This window comes from Argentina silus (assembly GCF_951799395.1).
Source record: "Argentina silus genome assembly, chromosome: 22".
Classification (NCBI taxonomy): Eukaryota; Metazoa; Chordata; class Actinopteri; order Argentiniformes; family Argentinidae; genus Argentina; species Argentina silus.
Window position 1 is genome coordinate 294918 of NC_139676.1, and position 22698 is coordinate 317615.

Consider the following 22698-nt stretch of genomic DNA (forward strand, 5'->3'; position numbering starts at 1 on the left):
ACACACACACAAACACACACACAGACAGACAGACTTACACACACACACAGACAGACACATACACAGACACACACACACAGACACACACACAGACAGACTTACACACACACACAGACAGACACATACACAGACACAGACACACACACAGACATATACACAGACAGACTTACACACACACACACACACACATGCACAGACAGACACATACACACACAGACATGCACACACACTCAGACATGCACATACACGCACACACACGCACATATACACACATATACACAGACACACATGCACAGACACACACACACACACACACAGTGTCGTCTACTACTTGTCCCTTCACCCTGCGCTGATGTAAAATAACTGGATAGGTGACCAGTGCAGGTGAAGGGGACAAGACAAAACTATTAGGAGGCAGGAAGCTAGGAGAGGAAGCTAGGAGAGGAAGCTAGAAGAGGCAGCCACTTGAGCCTATTGTGGCTGAGCTGAGGGTCTCCAGGCCAGTGTCTGAGCTAGCTGACCCTGGGGTCTCCAGGCCAGTGTCTGAGCTAGCTGACCCTGGGGTCTAGTGTCTGAGCTAGCTGACCCTGGGGTCTAGTGTCTGAGCTAGCTGACCCTGGGGTCTCCAGGCCAGTGTCTGAGCTAGCTGACCCTGGGGCCTCCAGGCCAGTGTCTGAGCTAGCTGACCCTGGGGTCTCCAGGTTAGTGTCTGAGCTGACCCTGGGGTCTCCAGGCCAGTGTCTGAGCTAGCTGACCCTGGGGTCTCCAGGCCAGTGTCTGAGCTAGCTGACCCTGGGGTCTCCAGGCTAGTGTCTGAGCTAGCTGACCCTGGGGTCTAGTGTCTGAGCTAGCTGACCCTGGGGTCTAGTGTCTGAGCTAGCTGACCCTGGGGTCTCCAGGCTAGTGTCTGAGCTAGCTGACCCTGGGGTCTAGTGTCTGAGCTAGCTGACCCTGGGGTCTAGTGTCTGAGCTAGCTGACCCTGGGGTCTAGTGTCTGAGCTAGCTGACCCTGGGGTCTAGTGTCTGAGCTAGCTGACCCTGGGGTCTCCAGGCCAGTGTCTGAGCTAGCTGACCCTGGGGTCTCCAGGCCAGTGTCTGAGCTAGCTGACCCTGGGGTCTCCAGGCCAGTGTCTGAGCTAGCTGACCCTGGGGTCTCCAGGCTAGTGTCTGAGCTAGCTGACCCTGGGGTCTAGTATCTGAGCTAGCTGACCCTGGGGTCTAGTGTCTGAGCTAGCTGACCCTGGGGTGGAGAGTGCAGCCATCGCCAGTCCCAGGTGGTTCCCTCACACCTTCGCTCACAATTGCAGTTGCCTTCACATGCGCTGACCTCAACCTAGCGTGTGTGTGTGTGTGTGTGTGTGTGTGTGTGTGTGTGTGTGTGTGTGTGCTCCTCCAGGCTACAGTCTGCTGCTCCTCTCTCCCTCGTCAGAGAGCTTTATATTATCCTGGATAAGACCAGTCGCTGGTTTGAATGCTCGGGTGTGTGGGGGTGTGTGTGTGGGGTGTGCTTGTGTGTGTGTGCTTGCGGCCACTTTGTGAATTTGTAAGGGGCTAGGTAGAAAATACCTAGTGTGTGCATGTGTGTGTGTGTGGCCACTTTGAGAGTTTGTAAGGGGCTTGGTAAAGAATACTTGAGTGACTACGTGTGTCAGGAGTTAAAGGGGGGAGGTGAAAGCGTGGGGCAGGGATGTGTGTGAGGGGGGGGTTGGGGATCACAGTTAGGGTTTGGAGTGTGGTCCTGGAGATGGGTCAGATTTAGAGAGAGTCCCCGTAAGTGCTGGTCCTCACTAAGTGCCATAAGCAGTGCGTGTGCGCGTGTGTGTGTGTGTGTGTGTGTGTGTGTGTGTGTGTGTGTGTGTGTGTGTGTGTGTGTGTGTGTGTGTGTGTGTGTGTGTGTGTGTGTGTGTAATAGCAGCTCTCCACATCTGGGTCTGCACTACTTCAAACGCAGCATGGAGGCAACGCAGCACTGTTGCCTAGCAACTGCTGCCATTCCCCGAGTGTTTTGTTGCTACGGTGCTGCAGTGCAGTTCAGCCGCTCAGAGCGCAGTCTGTAGAGGGCTTATCCCCAACACACACACACACACACACACACACACACACACACACACACACACACACACACACACACACACACACATGAAGGCAGGCAGACACAGGGCATACACACACACACACACACACACACACACACACACACACACACACACACACACACACACACACACGATCAATGGTCAGACGATACCACAGCATCATTGTCTCTATTGAGTTTGTAATTGCTCTCTATGTACTTCCTGCCATTGAGTAAATTGAAGTCTTAATGTGGTCAAACATGGTACTGCAAGCTGGGAAAAATACTTCACATTTCAAATATATACAAGGCAATAAATAACTGTGAAACTTTCTCTCTCTTTCTCTCTCTCTCTCTTAACCGTCCTACCCCTTCTCTCTTCCCTCCCTCTCTCTCTCCTCTTCTCTCTGTCCCAGGGCAATGACATTGATTCGTCAGGAGGCGGAGAGAGGGTGGAGCCAACTCGCTACAGCCGCTCCTATACGTCGGGAGCCACACTGGGGGCGGAGCTACGGAAGGGGAGGAGCAGGAGGCTCTCCTCCAGTCTGCAGGTGAGAGCCTGCACTCTGTGTGTGTGTGTGTGTGTGTGTGTGTGTGTGTGTGTGTGTGTGTCTGTCTCTGTCTGTGTGTGTGTGTGTGTGTGTGTATGTATGTATGTATGTATGTATGTATGTATGTATCAAAAAATGTGTTGCTAGGTAAACACCACATAAAACACCTGGCACTCTACTGTAGGTCGTGAGTGTTCCAGAACTTTTTGGCAGTTGGTGACAATTGGTCAGTTACCCCGAAAGCTTACCATGCTAAAGTTAACCAAACCGAGCACCACTCTCCTGTCAAGTCATAGGTGATAAGACCACAATATCACACTACTCTCTCCTGACTTTGTGGCTGTGGGGAGAAATGAAGTATTACTTAAGCTACGAAGCTTTTATGAAACTGACCCCAGGTTACTCTCCAGACGGTCAGGAACACACCCAATAAGACAGGTTGTTTCTGGAATTGTAACGGGAATGTCTGTCCTGCTCTCATACACACACACACACACACACACACACTCACACACACACACACTCACACACACACACACTCACACATTCACACACACACACACACACACACACACACACACACACACACACACACACACACACACACACACTGATTCTGTGTGTGGATCTGCAGGTGCCTTGCTGGCTCCGCCCCCGAGACCGCACCCGCTCCCCTGAGGTCCTGAGCAACGTGGCGCGCCCCACCACCCTCCCCCTCCGCATCCCACCCCGCATCGCCATCACACACGCCGACTCTGACAGGTACACACACACACACACACACACACACACACACACACACACAGACACAGACACAGACAGGTAAACACACACACACACACACACACACACAGACACAGACAGGTAAACACACACACACACACACACAGACACAGACAGGTAAACACACACACACACACACACATACACACACACACACACACAGACAGGTAAACATACGCACACACACACACACACGCAGACAGGTAAACATACGCACACGCACACGCACACACACGCAGACAGGTAAACATACGCACACGCACACGCACACACACACACACGCAGACAGGTAAACATACACACACACACACACACACACACACAGGTAAATACACACATCCACAAGCATATGCACAGGTGAGCACACATGAGCACACATAGCTACACACACAGCAGTGCTCCAGGTGAGGTCTAACCCTAATCCTCTCAACCACGAGTCACTTTGTATCTTTGTCTTCCCTCGCTTTCTTTTTTTCTGTCTGTCACTCTCTCTCTCTTTCTCTCCCTCCCTCCCTCTCCCCCTCCCTCCCTCCCTCACCCCTCCCTCCCTCCCTCCCTCTCCCCCTCCCTCCCTCCCTCCCTCACCCCTCCCTCCCTCCCTCCCTCCCTCTCCCCCTCCCTCCCTCCCTCCCTCACCCCTCCCTCCCTCCCTCCCTCCCTCTCCCCCTCCCTCCCTCCCTCCCTCTCCCCCTCCCTCCCTCCCTCCCTCCCTCTCCCCTCCCTCTCCCCCTCCCTCCCTCCCTCCCTCCCTCTCCCCCTCCCTCCCTCTCCCCCTCCCTCCCTCCCTCCCTCCCTCTCCCCCTCCCTCCCTCTCCCTCCTCCAGTAGTTTTGAGGTGGAGAATGGTGTCTCCCCGGGCCACACCCCGCTAGGCTTCCAGAGCCCGGGCCTGACCCTCCACTCCTTCCCCCAGAACCAGCGACGGGAGTCCTTCCTCTACCGCTCCGACTCCGACTACGACATGTCCCCCAAAACCGCCTCCCGCAAGTCCTCCATCGCCAGCGAGGGGTGAGTGTGTGTGTGTTTACCTGTCTGTGTGTGCTTGTGTGTGTGTGTGTGTTTACTTGTCTGTGTGTGTGTGTGCTTGTGTGCGTGTGTGTTTACCTGTCTGTGTGTGTGTGTGTGTGTGTGTGCGTGTGCGTGCGTGCGTGTTTGTGGGTCTAAATAAAGTATTCAAGTGTGATAAGAACCTATAGAATATATGCTTACAGCCTCTCTCTCTCCCTCTCTCTTTCTCTCTCTCTCTCCCTCTCTCTCCCTCTCTCTCCCTCTCTATCCCTCTCCCTCTCTCTCCCTCTCTCTCCCTCTCTCTCTCTTAGACATGCAGGAGAAGACTTCATTGTCACCCCCTTTGCTCAGGTTTGTCTTTGATATCCATATATGTTATCACTGCATAGTCATGTAGAATGTATTCCATTAAATCTAACCCCGCCCCCCTCTCCCCCTGACCCCGCCCACGCGGTGATGTCACACAGGTGCTGGCCAGCCTGCGGTCGGTGCGGAGCAACTTCACCGTCCTCGCCAACGTCTCCATGCCAACCGTCAAGTCAGTGCCCAAGTCAGTCAACCAGATCATCTGACCCCTGACCCCTAAGGGTTAGGGTTAGGAAACTGCATTTCTGTGACAGCTCCCAGAAATAGTAGTTTCCTAGCTAAAAGCTCGCCAAGAAGATTGTATGTATATTTTCCGTGTTGCAGAACTTGATGTTCTTGGAATGTTATATGTGGGGGTATTTACACTGAGGGGGTGTCGATTTAAATGTTTTAAACGAGGGATTTGACAGAAGGCATTCTTTATTTTTAAACAAGGAAAAACTAACTGTCGTTAGCTAATGTCAATTGATTGCAGGTAATTCCAGGGATAATTACACTGATTCATCTTATTGAATGTCCAGAGCTCTGTTCTCCCTGGGGTGTGTGATTGATTGACGATTGATTGATTGATTGATTGGCAAATTACATTACATTATTTGCTTGTGTCATTGATTGGTGTAATATCCATGTGTCCACAGGAGGTCGCCACTGGGCGGTGTGTCCCCCAACCCCAGAGCGTCCCTGTCTGAGACCCAGTACGAGCAGCTGGCCCTGGACACTCTGGAGGAGCTGGACTGGTGTCTGGACCAGCTGGAGACCATACAGACTCACCGCTCTGTGGGTGACATGGCCTCCAACAAGGTAACCATCATACAACCATCATACAACCATCAAACAACCATCAATCAACCATAATATAACCATAATGTAACTACCACATTCTGGAGGGGTTACCATACAACCATCAATCAACCATAATATAACCATAATGTAACTACCACATTCTGGAGGGGTTACCATACAACCATCAATCAACCATAATATAACCATAATGTAACTACCACATTCTGGAGGGGTTACCATACAACCACTAATCAACCATAATATAACCATAATGTAACTACCACATTCTGGAGGGGTTAGACTGATGTCTGGAGCAGCTCTGTCGTTGACATGGCCTCCAACAAGGTAACCACCATACAACCATAAACCAACCTTAATATAACCATAATGTAACCACCATACAACCATAAACCAACCTTAATATAACCATAATGTAACCACCATACAACCATAAACCAACCTTAATATAACCATAATGTAACCACCATACAACTATAAACCAACCTTAATATAACCATAATGTAACCACCATACAACCATAAACCAACCTTAATATAACCATAATGTAACCACCATACAACCATAAACCAACCTTAATATAACCATAATGTAACCACCATACAACCATAAACCAACCTTAATATAACCATAATGTAACCACCATACAACCATAAACCAACCTTAATATAACCATAATGTAACTGCAACACACTCTGACACACTTATCCATCAACGACATTGCCCCCCCCCCCCCCCCCCCAACAAGATAACCACAATGTAACCACCATATGACCATAACATAACCACAACACACTCAGACACACTGCTCTGTGCATGAAATGGCTCCCAACAGGGTACAACAATGTAACCATAATATGGCTGCAACACAACCACAGATGTGTCTCTCTCTTTCTCTTTACCCCCAACACCCCCCCCCCCCCCCCCCTCGTCTCTCCCTCTCTCCCCCTCCCCCATCACAGTTTAAGAGGATGCTGAATCGGGAGCTGTCTCACCTATCGGAGATGAGTCGCTCTGGCAACCAGGTGTCTGAATACATCTCCAGTACCTTCCTGGGTGAGTAACATGACCTACGTCCACCTGTGTCTACCACAGTCCATACCTGTGTCCATACCAGGGGAGGCTGGTGGAGGTAGAAATCGGAGGACGGGCTCATTGTAATACATGGAATATCAAACTCCTGTCCATACGGTTCCTCTCACTGACTGATGGTCTACCTGGGTAGACAGTCATGGGTATTACCTGCATACCTACCTGACTTACCTGATGTTCCACTGCATACCTGCATACCTACCTGACTTACCTGATGTTCCACTGCATACCTGCATACCTACCTGACTTACCTGATGTTCCACTCTGGTGTGTCTGTGTGGATAATATGGATGGATGGATGGATGGATTAGAGTATGTGTGTATAATATAGTGTGTATAATATAGTGTTTATGATATAGTGTTTATGATATAATGTTTATAATATAGTGTTTATGATATAATGTTTATAATATAGTGTTTATAATATAGTGTTTATAATATAGTGTTTATGATATAATGTTTATAATATAGTGTTTATGATATAGTGTTTATAATATAGTGTTTATGATATAATGTTTATAATATAGTGTTTATGATAGTGTTTATGATATAATGTTTATAATATAGTGTTTATGATAGTGTTTATGATATAATGTTTATAATATAGTGTTTATGTGTAATATAGTGTTTATGTATGTGTGTAATATAGTGTGTATGTGTGTGTGTGTAATATAGTGTTTATGTATGTGTGTAATATAGTGTGTATGTGTGTGTGTGTAATATAGTGTTTATGTATGTGTGTGTTCAAAGACAAGCAGAACGAGGAGGAGATCCCGTCTCCGCCCCTAGAAGACAAGCCGATGAGCCACATCAGCGGTGTGAGGAAGCTCTGCCACAGCTCCAGCCTCTCCAGCGCCTCCCTGCCCCGCTTCGGTGTCAGCACACAGCAGGAGGACGCACTGGCTAAGGTGACACACACACACACACTCACACACTCACGCACGCACAACATAGAGACACATGTATACTGTAGCCAACTTGCCCAAAAAACATTGACATTACACAAGGCCATAGTGACTACTTCTGTGTCACTCACTCAAGGCGTTCATGTTTGTGTGTGTGTGTGTGTGTGTGTGTGTGTGTGTGTGTGTGTGTGTGTGTGTGTGTGTAGGAGTTAGAGGACCTGGATAAGTGGACCTTGAACATCTTCAGAGTGGCAGAGTTCTCCAACAACAGGCCCCTCAGCTGCATCATGTACACAATCTTCCAGGTACGTGTGTGTGTATGCATCCATACGTGTGTGAGTGTAAGTGCGTGCGTGCGTGCATCCATACAAGTGTGCGCGTGTCCGTACATGTATAAGTGTGAGTGTGTGTGCGTGCGTGCGTTTGTGTGCGTGCGTTTGTGTGTAACATGTCTCTACTCCACACAGGAGCGAGAGCTGCTGAAAACGTTCAGGATCCCCGTCGACACCTTCATGACCTACGTGATGACCCTGGAGGACCATTACCACGGCAACGTGGCCTACCACAACAGTCTGCACGCCGCCGACGTCACGCAGTCCACCCACGTCCTCCTCTCCACGCCCGCGCTCAACGTGAGTTAGCGACCTCCAGACGACCAAACCCCGATACGCCCATTCTCTCGTGAGGAATGGGCGTATCCTTCGAATGTTGTAGAAGAAGAATTTGAAAGCATGGGCCATTGCTGTGATGTTACCTGCACAGGACAGTTGTTTTTTCCTGTCTGGGAGGGGGGGGGGACAGTGGAGTTCTCCAACGTGATGGAGAAGTCTTGGAGAGGACAGGCTTTCCCAGGAAGGAAGAGCAGCTCCGTCTTGTCAGTTGTTAGAGGAAATGACAGAGCCAAGAGATTTGGTAGACAGAGAGAACCATAAGGGTCCTAGGACAGAGCCCTGGGGGACACCAGTGGTGCATGATGTGGACATTTCTTATACCTCTCTCTCTCTCTGTCTCTCTCTCCCCCAACAAGGTACAACAATGTAACCATAATATGGTTGCAACACAACCACAAATGTGACTCTCTCTCTCTCTCTCTCTTTACCACCAACACCTCACCCTCCCTGTCCCCCCCCCTTCTCCCTCCCCCCCCTCCCCCCCCCCCTCCTCTCAGGCTGTGTTCACAGATCTGGAGATTCTGGCTGCTCTGTTTGCTGCAGCCATCCATGATGTGGACCACCCCGGCGTCTCCAACCAGTTCCTCATCAACACCAGTGAGTACTGAGACAGTCATAGCCCTAACCCTATAGCCCTATAACCCTAACCCATCTCCCTCTGTGATTTTTTATCTCTCAATTCAATTCAATTAGCTTTATTGGTATGATTCCTCCCCCCCAATCTCCTCCCCTCCCCTCTCCTCTCCTCTCCTCCAAGACTCGGAACTGGCTCTGATGTACAACGACGAGTCGGTCCTGGAGAACCACCACCTGGCGGTGGGCTTCAAGCTGCTCCACCTGGACAACTGTGACATCTTCCAGAACCTCACCAAGAGGCAGCGCCAGAGCCTGCGCAAGCTGGTCATCGACATGGTGAGAGCCCTGTCCGTCACAGCCTTCTCCTCCAATCAGCGGTGTCCCTCCCTGAAGTGGGCGGGCACAGCCGATGTTTAACCCACCAACTGCCAAAGAATTCCGGAACACTCACCACCGAGAGTGTTCCAAGTGTTTTATGTGGTGTTTACCTAGCAACAACACTCTGATTGGCTACAAAATGAAGCATCATCATTTATGCATTGACACTCTAGAATGTTGACAATTTGGGCGACTTCATTCCCCCTTGGCACTAAATGAGTTAACATGTTTGTGAGACTGGGCTGGGAGGGATGGTTTGCACATGGGATGTTTTTTTATTTTATTTAAAACATTTTATAACCTTTATTTATACAGGTTAGTCTTGTTCAAGAGAGACCTGTTTCAACAGCAGCAGGGGGAACAAAGTTTCAGAAAAAAAACGACTTGCATGCACAGACACAACATTGAACAAACCATGGACACACACACGGTTGGACAGGTTCCTGAGCTGTGACTTTATTCTGTCTGTTCATGCAACCTAACTTTTTCAATGTCACTCCTTCCCATCTCTCCCTCTCCTTCTCTCCATCCCTCTCTCCCTCCCTCTCAACAACACTCTCCCCCATCCTCTCCAGGTACTGGCCACAGACATGTCTAAACACATGACTCTAATGGCTGATCTGAAGACCATGGTCGAGACCAAGAAGGTGACCAGCTCAGGTGTTCTTCTGTTGGACCACTACACAGAACGCATACAGGTAACATCACCTGATTAGTGCGTGCATGTGTGAGTTTTAGAGTGCGTGTCTGTACCGAAGATTACAGTAACCTTAACGTGTGTGTGTGTGTGTGCGTAGGTCCTGAGGAACATGGTACACTGTGCAGACCTCAGCAACCCCACCAAGCCTCTGGGGGTCTACAGACAGTGGACAGAGAGGATCATGGAGGAGTTCTTCCGACAGGGGGACAAGGAGAGGGAGAAGGGCATGGAGATCAGCGCCATGTGTGACAAACACAACGCCTCAGTGGAGAAGAGCCAGGTAACACTCACACACACACACTCTCACTTGCACACACACACTTCACCGTTTGGTTTTGTAACATTAAGACAAACCCTCCCTTTTTCTCTCCCCCTCTCTCCAGGTGGGTTTCATCGACTACATCGTCCACCCGCTCTGGGAGACGTGGGGGGACCTGGTGCACCCGGACGCCCAGGAGCTGCTGGACACCCTGGAGGAGAACCGGGACTGGTACCAGAGCACCATGCCCCAGAGCCCCTCGCCTCCCCCGGACAGGCACCTCCTGCACGACCGCTTCCAGTTCGAACTCACCCTGGACGAGCTGGAGCCCAACCTCAACCACATACGCCTACAGGGGAGCTTGGTCGGAAACGCCAATACGGACCGTGGCCAGGACAATCACTTAGGAGAGGAGAACCATGTTGAGGAGGAGGTGGAGGAGGATGATACAGGGCAGGAGAACCATGTTGAGGAGGAGGTGGAGGAGGAGGATACAGGGCAGGAGAACCATGTTGAGGTGGAGGACACAGGGCAGGAGAACCCAGATGAGGAGAACCATGTTGAGGAGGAGGAGGTGGAGGACACAGGGCAGGAGAACCCAGATGAGGAAAACCATGTGGAAGAGGAGGAGGATACAGGGCAGGAGAACCCAGATGAGGAGAACCATGTTGAGGAGGAGGAGGAGGATACAGGGCCGGAGAACCCAGATGAGGAGAACCATGTTGAGGAGGAGGAGGATACAGGGCAGGAGAACCCAGATGAGGGGAATCATGTGGGACCTGACGGTGGAGAGGAGAACCATATTGAAAAGGAGGAGGAAAGGCAGGAGAACCCAGATGAGGAGAAACAAAATGGGAAATGGAACTGTGTTGGGACGGAGGAGGGTAAAGAGATGGAGGAGGAGGGAGGTAGAGAAGGAGAGGGAGATGGGGAGGAGGTGGAAGAAGAGGCAGAAAAGGAGGAGGAAACGGTAGAAAGGGAGGATGAACAGAGGGAAGGGGAAGAAGAGAAGGAGGAGATGCCAGAGGAAAAGACAGAGGAGGGAGGCAAGCAGGAGGAAGAGGGGGATGAAAAGGAGGAAGGAGAGGGGGAGGAGGAAAAAGAGGCATTAGACGAAGAGAGGGAGGAGCAGATAGAGGAGGATGAGGAAAAAGGAGAGGAAGAAGGGAAAGATGAGGAGGAAGAGAAGGAGGAAGAGAGGGAGGGTGAAGAGGAGAACGAAGAAGAGGAGAGTTAGTCGGAAATGGGGATGAACAGAGAGGAGATAAAAGGAATGGCAACAGTTAGAAAGGAAGGAGGGAAAGAAAGGAAACAGAGAAGCAATATCAGACCAAGTGGACATTTGGAATAAGGGACTTGGTTACAGAGTCGGAAGAGGAAAATGGAGGCAGAAAAAGAGTGCAAGATTACATACAGTACGCCTCCACCTCCTCTTCAGAACCAAGCTCTCTACAGTACCAGAACAACGTACTAGTACCAGTACTACTACCAGTACCAGTAGGTACAGGGCGAGTGCACTACCCCCTGGGCCATACAGGTCCAGACCTCCTGGTACGACTGTAGAGCGCTCTATACCGGGAGCAGCGGAGGCTGGTGGAGGTAGAAATCGGAGGACGCGCGTTTGACACCGTTCCTCATTCTGTTCCATGCATTACAATGAGCCCGTCCTCCGATTTCTACCTCCACCAGCCTCCCCTGACGGGGGGAGACTCCAACAGTACTAAATAACCAGATGATACGTAATAGAGATCTGCCATGGGACAAATAAAGGACTACAGCTTTCACCTAGCATCTGTACATTCACCACTGCCATAAGGGACTACTGGGTACAAGGGGAACCCCGTTTTATTCAGTTTTTATAGCACTCTGGACTATTAACACTGAAACACACACGCTCACCAAGGCGCATGCAAAAAAAATCCCCTGTGCTCTCGATTTCATGGTCAATTATATACACACAAACATATACTGTACATACAGACATATACTGGTGTTTGTGTATGTAAGTACATATTTAAACGGCAGACATATTTCTACACGACGACGATTACTAACCCAAGACATTCAACTGACATTCAACTGAACATTCAACTGACATGGAATACTGAACTATTTTTTATTCCATTTTTGTCGGAATAGAAAAAAAAAAAAAATGCAAAAAAGAAATGTTGGAACTCTAAGGTCTTACCCATCATTCCTTTCACTGGGCGCAAGTCAGCTGCTTGCCTCCGAAGCAATGCATTGTGGGACCAGGGTTGGGGGTCGGTGGTGGAAGGTGGGGCGTTCGTTGAGGGGGTCTTCCACCTCCCCGCCATTGTTTTATAAACCTGTATTTGGCACTTTATCTGATTGCCCTGTTGCATATATGTACATATCAATCATGTATTTTAACCTAAAGATGTCACTCAATAAATATGATTGATCCACGAAACCCGTCCAGGTGACAGTGTGTGTGTTGGCGTCATCAGGAACGTCACATGGGAGAGTGTCTGGGCGTGAGTCTAAAGGAGAGGAAGTTTGTTGACTGTTGATATGCATGTTATGAGGACCCAGAACAGACCCACTCAGATGGTTCAAACATGGGTTGTTTTCTTTTGATGATCAAACTTCACATTACAGACTCTGAGGCTTCCACAAGCAGCCAGGAGCAGACCAACAGAAACGCTCACAAAGTAGTCAGGAGACAAGATAGGTCAATGTCTATTGGTTAAGGCACGTCACCTGGTCTGCTTTGGTACAAAAAGGAGGCTCCCAAAAGACCTAGTTAAATAACAAAATAAATACCACAACCAAACACCACATTTGGGATCTCATAGCTCTTCAGAATCTTTGAACAGGATGTGATGTCAAAAGCAAACGTATATTATCTCACAGAACCTGTGACGAACCGTATGAAAACATGGCAGACACTCAGGAAGGCATCGACAGCAGAAAGTTCGAGATTCAGTGCCAGAAGCTTCTATCAGGTACCAGAATAATTAACGATGAGGTTCTAGGCTGTCCGGAAGGTTCTTCAGGGAACTCAGAGGCCCATCCACGACATCCAGTCAGGGAAGTCCTCCACCGTCCCCATCTCACTGAGTCTTTGCTCTCCGTAGGTCAGGGTCAGCTTGTAACGTAAACGTACCGTGCGCTATGGACAGAGAGAGGGAGAGGGGGGAGAGAAAGAGAGGGAGGGAGGGGGGGGGGGATGGAGAAAGAACACTGTCACAAAGAGTGATAATGCCACAATGGAATATCTTATGTGTGACACTATCCTGTATGTATGTATGTATGACACTGAATGGATTCTAGTGTTGTGGGTTCTAGTGTCTGGGTTCTAGTGTTCTGGGTTCTAGTGTTCTGGGTTCTATATTCTAGTGTTCTGGGTTCTAGTGATCTGTCTGAGTAGCATAGTTTGGTTGAGACGCAGGCCGCACACTCACTCTCTGCGGATTGGACAGGAGCAGGATCTGCGAGGTCGCTGAGGGGGGGAGGAGGGGGTTGTAAGGAGGGAGGTCTTTCCCCGACGAGGGCTGCAGCTTCACCTTCATGGTCTGGAGGATAAACAATCAATCAGTCATTTGATTTACTGTATAATTGATTAATTAAATATAATTAATTAAGAAACATTATTATAATTATGATTAAGAAATAAAGATACCATTGATAAGCCACAGGGGGCCGGTTTCAAGGGAACATATGAACCGTTATCTAAATTACCTAAGATAATGCTGCCTTCACGTGCTTGGAATTTTCACGTAAAATAAGTACAGCTTTACAGATTATGTATCTGGGAAACCGGCCAGAAAGTTTGTGTATATATATATATATATATATATATATATATATATATATATATATATATATATATATATGTATGTGTATGTATTATTGTTTTTAGGACATTTCTGCTTTATTGGGACAGAGATAGTAGAGGTTGACAGGAAGGATGGGTGAGAGAGAGGAGGGATGACATGCAAGACATGTCGAGGGTCAGAATCGAACCTGGAGGTTGTGTGGTATGTGCATTAGTGTGCTACGCCACTAAGCTCCCCGCATTGCCCATATTTTGATGTTCTTATGCGTTACCTTGGGAACAGCCGCCTGAAACAGGATGTCTCGGACAGGAAGAACGGAGGTGTTCACCGCGGAGACAATAACCACGGCGACGGTGGGGTGCCCTGCGGGGGTGTCTTTGGCGAAATGGAGGGAGACGTGGACGCCACCCTGGTAGTACACTGTGATTGGCTCTAATCGACCTATCAGAGACAATCAGGAAATGAATACCCTAGGTGTACCAGCACGGAACAGGAGACTAACGAAGGTCAGATAAAGGTCAGGAAAAGATGACAAACCACCACTATCTTACTCCTCTCTTGTGTACAGCTGCTTTAAGAAGTTGTTTTCAAACTTTAAGAACAATACAGGAAAGACTTACTAGGTCTAATAGACTCAAGAGGTACGTAGATGTCTGCCAGGGACTCTGGCAGATGATGCAGGTTCTCCAGTTTCACTGGCGATCCCGACTGTGCCATTGGTTGATTCTGAAGGAATGCCCTGATAGGAAGAAGAAAATAATCAATCATCAAATTACGTGGATCAACGTGATGCGGTATCTCTTTTATTCATGCACATCAAAAATATCTGTATTTATATCCATCCATCCCTCCCTCCCTCCCTCCCTCCATCCATCCATCCATCCATCCATCCATCCATCCTCACCAGGAGTCTGTCCCATTCCAGGATCCGCTGCCTCCCCCAGACCCCCGGACTATCAGTGAGACGTCTCTCCCTTCACACACCCTTTCTGTTGGAGAATGGTCTCTCCCAGCCTCAGTCCCCTTCATGCTGTCTCCTCCACTCAGCTGAAATAAGAGGGGGGGGAAGGAGTTTAAAAAAAAAAGTCGAGGAACAAAACAGGACATAATGTGGATGCTTGATTCGGTATCCAAGTGAACTGGTACCTGGGTTAGTTCGTCATAGTATGTCCTTGGACCCTTCAGACTTTGTGTGGGAATCGGCTTATCCAATCCTAGATGAATTAGAAGATGCCACATGTAAAAAAAGATAACATGCACACATAACTACATAAACACCTACACTAGTCATACAGTCAGTTAGCTTGGAGAGAAGACGGACGGACAGACAGACGGACGGACAGACGGATAGACAGACAGACGGATGGATGGACAGACAGACGGTAAAAATAAGCACAGAAGGACAGAGAAACGTAAGTGGTACACACCTAACGCTGTGAGCTCCTGGTCCACTAGAGAGAGGAGGGTGCTGTCCAGACTAGGGTGGGAGGGAGGGGAGGAGAGGGGGGAGGTATCCTGGGAGAGGCAGGGGGGAGGAGGTGTGTCGGTTCGTCTGTGTGTCCGAGGGGAGTCCAGTGCTGATAGGTCGATGAGGTGATAGCTCTTGATCTCTCTAGGGCTGGTGGGTCCTGGAACTGCAGAAATAAACAACTATGCTAGAACCCAGGCTGCTATAATACAGAATACTAGAACCCAGAATACTAGAACCTACTGTAGAACACTAGAACTTACTGTAGAACACTAGAACACTAGAACCCAGAACACTAGAACCTACTGTAGAACACTATAACCTATAACGCTAGAACCAAGAACATTAGAACCCAGAACACTACAACCCAGAACACTAGAACCCAGTACGACACAGTGCAGAACTGGTTAAGCATCCACCGTAGTTGTAGAACCGTGCTGGGAGTGATAAAGGACCATATCTAAGCAGGCCCGGTACGGTTCAGGTGGGCCCTGCAGTGTGTGAAGCCCCCCAGCGCGTACCGTTGTTTCTGGGGTCCGTTCCTCCTCCCGTGCTGCTGGTTCTCCTCTTCACCACCGTCTCTTTGTAAATGTTCACCGCCAGAGTCAGCTCATCATTGGCCTGCAGGATCTGAGCCAGCACTTCGTCATCGGTCCCGGGGTCGCTCGCCAGACGGAATAGGTTTGGTCTCAGCCTATCACAGCGCTCGTAGAGGGCCTTAAGGTTGGACAGGGTACAAAAGGAGTTTAGGGGTTATGGTTATGGTTAGGGGTATCTGTACAGGTAATGGTGGCGGTTCGGTGTTCAATGCACGCGTGATGAGTAACCATGTCTGTAACCTTGTCTCATTCCATGCATTACAATGAGCCCGTCCTCTGATTTCTACCTCCACCAGCCTCCCCTGACACGCACGCGCACGCACACGCACACGCACACGCACACCTTCATGTGGTCTGTGTGTTGTGTGGGGGTTCCAGTCCTGTGTTGGTCCAGTAGCTCTCTCAGCTGCCTGGTGCTGTTCTTCACCTCTTCTAGGGTGGACTCACGCCGGAACACTTTCTCTGCCTTTTCCTGCTCCTGGAAGTAGAAATACAGCAGTGTTACACACACATATATATATATACACACACACACACACACATATATATATATACACACACACACACACACACCGACAGACAGACAGACAGACAGATCAACAGACAGACAGACACAGACAGACAGACACAGACACAGACACAGACACAGACAGACAGACAGACAGACAGACAGACAGACAGACAGACAGACAGACACACACACACACACACACAGACAGACAGACAGACAGACAGACACACACACCTCCTCCTCCTCCACGCCTCTCACCTCTATGATGGTGTTTTTGATTAGTCTGTTGGCCCTCTGGAGATCTTCAGGACAGTTACTCTTCAGAAGCCTGGCTAATAGCTGTAAAAACACACACACACACACACACACACATCTAATGATGAGAGGCCACTCAGACACACACACACACACACACACACACACACACACACACACACACACACACACACACACACACCTTGGACTTGTCCTCCTCGTCAAACACTGACCCCTCCGTTCTCGGCGAGGGAGGGGGCATCACAATGGTCTCTGGGAATTTGGGGTCCTTCTTCACAATGCCTGGGGAACAGATTAGATTAGATTAGAGATGCAGAGACATTCTCAAAGGTCCCTTCACTGCCATTCTCTTCCCCAGCAGCAGGCTCCATCCCTACATCCCTACCATGTTACATTAACAGCAGCAGGGTCCATCCCTACCATGTTACATTAACAGCAGCAGGGTCCATCCCTACCATGTTACATTAACAGCAGCAGGGTCCATCCCTACATCCCTACCATGTTACATTAACAGCAGCACGGTCCATCCCTACCATGTTACATTAACAGCAGCACGGTCCATCCCTACATCCCTACCATGTTACATTAACAGCAGCACGGTCCATCCCTACCATGTTACATTAACAGCAGCAGGCTCCATCCCTACATGCCTACCATGTTACATTAACAGCAGCAGGGTCCATCCCTACCATGTTACATTAACAGCAGCAGGCTCCATCCCTACATCCCTACCATGTTACATTAACAGCAGCAGGGTCCATCCCTACCATGTTACATTAACAGCAGCACGGTCCATCCCTACATCCCTACCATGTTACATTAACAGCAGCACGGTCCATCCCTACATGCCTACCATGTTACATTAACAGCAGCAGGGTCCATCCCTACCATGTTACATTAACAGCAGCACGGTCCATCCCTACATGCCTACCATGTTACATTAACAGCAGCAGGGTCCATCCCTACATGCCTACCATGTTACATTAACAGGAAGCAGAATGTTTAGGTCATGAATCACGGTTCTGAGGTAAACCGGTTCTAAGGTTTAACAGTTCTGAGGTTTAATGGTTCTGAGGTTTAACAGTTCTGAGGTTTAACAGTTCTGAGGTTTAACGGTTCTGAGGTTTAACAGTTCTGAGGTTTAACAGTTCTGAGGTTTAACGGTTCTGAGGTTTAACAGTTCTGAGGTGTAACAATTCTGAGGTTTAACCTCTGAACTGTTGATAATGGACTCTGAGGATAATCTAACGGTTCTGAAATGTAACAGACCTTGCTTCTTGAGCATGCGGTAGGCCTCCTGGACCTTGGGTTCGTCCTTTAACCACAGAGTCCAGCTGTAGAGAACCTCTGTCACTCTCTGTTTCACCTCAGCTGGGCTCCACGGGCCCAGAAACTACACAGCAATACATCAATCAATCAATCAATATATCAATACATCAATCAATATATCAATACATCAATCAATCATTCAATATATCAATACGTCAATCAATCATTCAATATATCAATACATCAATCAATGTGTGTGTGTGTGTGTTTAGAGACAGATAAAGGATCATCACCCTATGTTGATTAGATGAGTTCAGAATGAATGGATCAGTCAGTCTGTTCAACAGCCTTTCAGCACCACTCCAGTCTGAGGTGGACTTGCCCTTTTAGCCCTGCTTTTACTGGGTGCTTTTACTCTTTAAATCATTTACTTCTTTCAGCTCATCCCTTTTATATACGCCATTTAGCTGACGCTTACATTGCAGTGAGTGCATACATTTTTCAGTATAGATGGTCCCAGCAGGAATCGAACCCAGAACCTAAGAGTTGTTAGCGCCGTGCTCCACCAACTGAACACCACATACTTTCATTACATTTGAGATGTAAGTCACCGTGTATTCGTCTCTACAGGCCTCACTTGTTCTCTGCTTTGGCCGTTTTAACCTCCCATGACTGTTCTCACGGTGATCCTCTTATATGCTGTCGTCTCGTTGTCTTCAAATTGGTTTTATTCATATTCCTGTAAAAGTGCATTGTGTTGCGTCCGTCTATGAAATGTGCTCTATTAAATAAAGTCTGATTCGATTTCATTCCTTCCTGTTGTTACCTTTTTGAAAAAAAACAACAACAAAAAAAACGGCTCTTGTTAAAACCAACGGGAGTCACGGATACCGTTACCTTCGGCGATAGAACTTTGATGAGCTCATTCAGGAAGCGGAATTTTGCCGCCTCGCAGTGGAACGGCTTGCCGCAGTTGTTCATGCAGGCTTCTAGAACCTGAAGAGCAGAGACAAGGATGAGACCAGGAAGGATGAGACGGCGATGATGTCATGAGCGAGGTCAGGATTCTTCAGGGAGGAAGTAGAGCTGTGGTTACAGGCAGCCTAGAGGTCAGGGGGTGTGTGCAGAAATGACCACATTCCAAACAGTTGATTGACAAATCATTTTTGAAAGTCTGTAAATGTTAACTGGGATCCGTGGGACGGACAGACTCTGACGTCAACCCATCGGAGTTAAGGTAAGGGTAAGGGTTCCATTTGAAAGATTTAAGGATTAGGGGTTACGGTTAAAGTTAGGGTTAAGGATAGGGTCGTCCCAAGGATCCCACTTAGCCTCTACCCAGTGAATTAAACTGGAAGAAGCTATTTATAACAGTTATACATTATAAAGTTATAACAGTTGGCTCCGCCCCACGCAAACTTCCTGGTCTCTTTTATGATGTCATCTGTTTCGACTCCTTCTCGATGCACGGTTTACTGTCATTGGCCTTAGTTAACCATTCATGAACATCACATGACACGTGACACAAAGATTGACAACCAATAGTTGTATAGCATGTTACCGAGTGAAATACAATGTCACTCTTGCACATAGCAACGACATTAAGCTAAATATTGAGGGACATACAGAACCAGTCAAAAGTTTGGACACACCTTGCCAAGAGTGTGCAAAGCTGTCATCAAAGCTGAAGGTGGCTACTTTGAAGAATCTAAAATATAAACCATATTCTGGTTTGTTTAACACTTTTTTGTTTACTACATAATTCCATATGTGTTCCTTCATAGTTTTGATGTCTTCAATATTAATCTACAATGTAGAAAATAATAAAAATAAAGAAAAACCATTGAATGAGAAGGTGTGTCCAGACTTTTGACTGGTACTGTATTCATATATTTTTTGCGGTGGCTGAATTTCCACAAACTCTTACACGACGAACATTATTCAAAAATGTCACTATTCAAAAAAGCCACCACAAGTTCCACAAGTAGTTTGAACTGGTAAGAAACCAACTGTATTTTAGCATCATGACTTGTCTGTTTCTGTACGGTAAATGGCCTGATTTTGACCATATAAGCTTAACTGTTACCATGTCCGGCTACAAGTGAAGAGGTTAACTGGGGCTAACTGTGTTGCTCTACATGTTCCACTCATTAAAACCTGCTCTTTAAACCTCACATTGTCCCCGACTAGCAAGAGCTGTCGACCGTCAGTCCTGCTAGCCTCGTGTCCAAATTACAACACGTTAGCCACGCTTGAGGCGAATTAGTAACGCTTGAAACCATGGAAATGCCCTCGTGCGGATCTCATGTGACGGCGCACGCACGGGCCAAACAAGCCTGTTTCTCATACGTATCCCAGAACCCATTTCTCTTGCATCCCCTAACATACATGTATTACGATTTGATGAAAGTAAGACAAAGTAAGCAACATCAAGCTTTTCTACGCATTTGTCTCATATAGGGCTGGTTTTTTTTAGCCTGGTAGGCAGGCTAAAAGGCTCAATCTAGGTCCAGGCATTTACATTTACATTTATGGCATTTAGCAGACGCCTTTATCCAAAGCGACTTACAACAAGTATATTTCTCTAAGTAAGTGAATCATCTGTCCATCAGTCATCATAAGATAAAGTAATCAATGCTCAGACCAGGGGCCATAGGCAGTCACAATGCTCAGACCAGGGGCCATAGGCAGTCACAATGCTCAGACCAGGGGCCATAGGCAGTCACAATGCTCAGACCAGGGGCCATAGGCAGTCACAATGCCAGGCAACCAATCCATAGGTTTTCCAGTCATTTCTATCATATACTGATATCTCACAGGCACATGCACTCACACACGTCCTCATTGTGAGTGTTGTCGCTGCCATCTGTGACACATCACGCTATTGCCGTTGTTTTGCTATTATTATTGTTTCTATATTATTGTTGTTTATTGTTATTACTATGACGTTGCACTGCTAACTGCTATTGCTACTGTTAGGTTGTTGCGTTGTTGAGGAGTCGCTTACCCGAAAGCGTTTTCATGACATTGTATCCTGTATGTTGTGTAAATGAACATCACATTTGAATTTGACTCAACCAATCCTAGGTTTCCCAGTCATTTCTATCACACAGTGTTCTGTATGCGTACGGTGAGAGCGTCCTACCGTGAGGGCTTGGAGAGCCTCCCTCGGCTGAGGAGACTGGATCTTGTGGGCCAGGAGACGGGTGGCATTCTGGGGACTGTGACAGGAGGAAGTACATTAGAAATGTATCAATTAAAATGAATATAGATAGATAGATAGATAGATAGATAGATAGATAGATAGATAGATAGATGGAACATCAGGTAGTAAAGTAGAGCAATTGGAGTGGTGCAACTGGAGCTGGATTTGAACCAGCAACCCTGTGGTAGTGTTGTGTCTGTTTCTTACCCCTCTGTCTCCTTGTTAATCAGCTCATAGAAGCCTTGGATACAGTCCCACCTGTCTGCCGCGTTAGTCGGGTCTGTGGCCTTGTCTAGATGGAGAGAGAAGAAATATATTACTTCAGGAAGGAAAACGTGCCTTTGATATTTGAACTCAAGCATTGAGGTGAGGGGCTAGCTATAGAGAGAGAGAGAGAGAGAGAGAGAGAGAGAGAGAGAGAGAGAGAGAGAGAGAGAGAGAGAGAGAGAGAGAGAGAGAGTGTTATGCCGTTGTTTGAGAGAATTTATAATGACTTGATATGTCACCTTTATAGCTTCCGTGACATGCAGACATTAGGACTCGTCCATACAGAGCTCATTCAGTCGAAAAAGATTGACACAGTGGTGGGAGTGTTTGTGGTCGACTCGAGTCTGAACAAACTGAAAGCGCACCAGAAAGCACCCAACAACTTCTGCCGGAGCGCATGACAGACGCAGCCTAACTGGCACTTCCTGTTCCCTCAAATATATTTAGTTGCGCGTATGTCTCGTTAAAGTATATCTCATTACAAAATGACTTTTAATACAGTGATATCTTATGATTTTACATTGCGCGCTTGTTCACGTCGGTCACGGGTTATTGCACAAGCCTAGGGGAGCCTGGATCACAATTTGAAACGACGCGGTACATATTTATTTACAGTACGTTTCATAAATCCTTTGCCCATGTATGCAGAGGACCATAGCAATGCAAAACACAGTGTATTATTTGATATCATTCGATATAATTGTACTTTTATAGACACGCCGTCAACGCAATCAATATCAAACTTCAGGTAACGCAGACGCAATTTAACGGTCTGACACAAGACCGCAAAACATGCAACAACAACCAAAAAATACATGCAAAAAAGTAAACAAGTAAACAGATTCTGGACTCAATTGTACTTACTCAGCCACGATTCTAAAGTGTCGCCGCTGTCGCCTGTCGCCATGGCCGTCTCTTGAGGTCGTCTTACCAAACTTCACACCGTTTAACACAAGTGTCACCTCGGCGAGTCACAGCCCAGCCCAGCACAGCACAGCACAGCACAGCGACATGTGACTCTCGTTTCGCTTAGTCAGAAGACATGCAAACCAATTACGACTCCCCCTCCTCCTCCTGCAGTTGCTGCTATTTGCATGTAAACTTGTCTTTACAAGTTTTTTGTAACTTGTAAAGAAATGG

The 22698-nt window shown here is 47.8% G+C and overlaps 2 protein-coding genes across 4 annotated transcripts in view; one reads left to right on the top strand and one right to left on the bottom strand.

Moving 5' to 3' along the window:
- Window positions 1-11666, top strand: part of LOC310821836 (3',5'-cyclic-AMP phosphodiesterase 4C-like) — an 11873-nt gene extending 207 nt beyond the window's left edge. Inside the window, exons 2-17 of one of the 3 annotated variants that reach the window (XM_083694087.1) lie at window positions 2491-2625; window positions 3260-3387; window positions 4233-4415; window positions 4727-4766; window positions 4883-4965; window positions 5420-5582; window positions 6545-6638; window positions 7425-7582; window positions 7786-7884; window positions 8047-8211; window positions 8748-8847; window positions 9008-9162; window positions 9780-9902; window positions 10002-10184; window positions 10288-10737; window positions 10981-11666. In XM_083694087.1, coding sequence (XP_083550213.1) covers window positions 2491-2625; window positions 3260-3387; window positions 4233-4415; window positions 4727-4766; window positions 4883-4965; window positions 5420-5582; window positions 6545-6638; window positions 7425-7582; window positions 7786-7884; window positions 8047-8211; window positions 8748-8847; window positions 9008-9162; window positions 9780-9902; window positions 10002-10184; window positions 10288-10737; window positions 10981-11400 — 2679 coding nt within the window. In that variant the 3' untranslated portion in view covers window positions 11401-11666. Of the gene's footprint in view, window positions 1-2490; window positions 2626-3259; window positions 3388-4232; window positions 4416-4726; window positions 4767-4882; window positions 4966-5419; window positions 5583-6544; window positions 6639-7424; window positions 7583-7785; window positions 7885-8046; window positions 8212-8747; window positions 8848-9007; window positions 9163-9779; window positions 9903-10001; window positions 10185-10287 lie in introns of all 3 variants that reach the window. The other 2 variants (XM_083694085.1, XM_083694086.1) reach the window with 2 other exon arrangements.
- Window positions 11667-11849: 183 nt separating this feature from the next.
- LOC310821838 (ADP-ribosylation factor-binding protein GGA2-like) lies at window positions 11850-22519 on the bottom strand. Its single transcript, XM_083694091.1, has 16 exons — window positions 22423-22519; window positions 21499-21583; window positions 21232-21307; window positions 18984-19082; window positions 18087-18210; window positions 16999-17099; window positions 16800-16880; window positions 16374-16508; window positions 15953-16148; window positions 15391-15597; window positions 15110-15177; window positions 14868-15010; window positions 14584-14702; window positions 14235-14404; window positions 13589-13699; window positions 11850-13296 (listed from the first exon to the last, which is right to left on the bottom strand). Exons 1-16 carry the CDS (start codon window positions 22463-22465, stop codon window positions 13186-13188), a joined length of 1869 nt encoding a protein of 622 aa, XP_083550217.1. The 5' UTR covers window positions 22466-22519; the 3' UTR covers window positions 11850-13185.
- Between the last annotated feature and the right edge of the window lie 179 nt (window positions 22520-22698).

Coding starts and splice junctions, on each gene's coding strand:
- LOC310821838 (XM_083694091.1), bottom strand. CDS start 22,465: ATGGCGACAGGCGACAGCGGCGACACTTTAGAATCGTGGCTGA. Junction 18,211..18,983: donor TCAAAGTTCTATCGCCGAAG/GTAACGGTATCC, acceptor ATTGCTGTGTAG/TTTCTGGGCCCGTGGAGCCC. Junction 16,881..16,998: donor ACGAGGAGGACAAGTCCAAG/GTGTGTGTGTGT, acceptor GTGTTTTTACAG/CTATTAGCCAGGCTTCTGAA.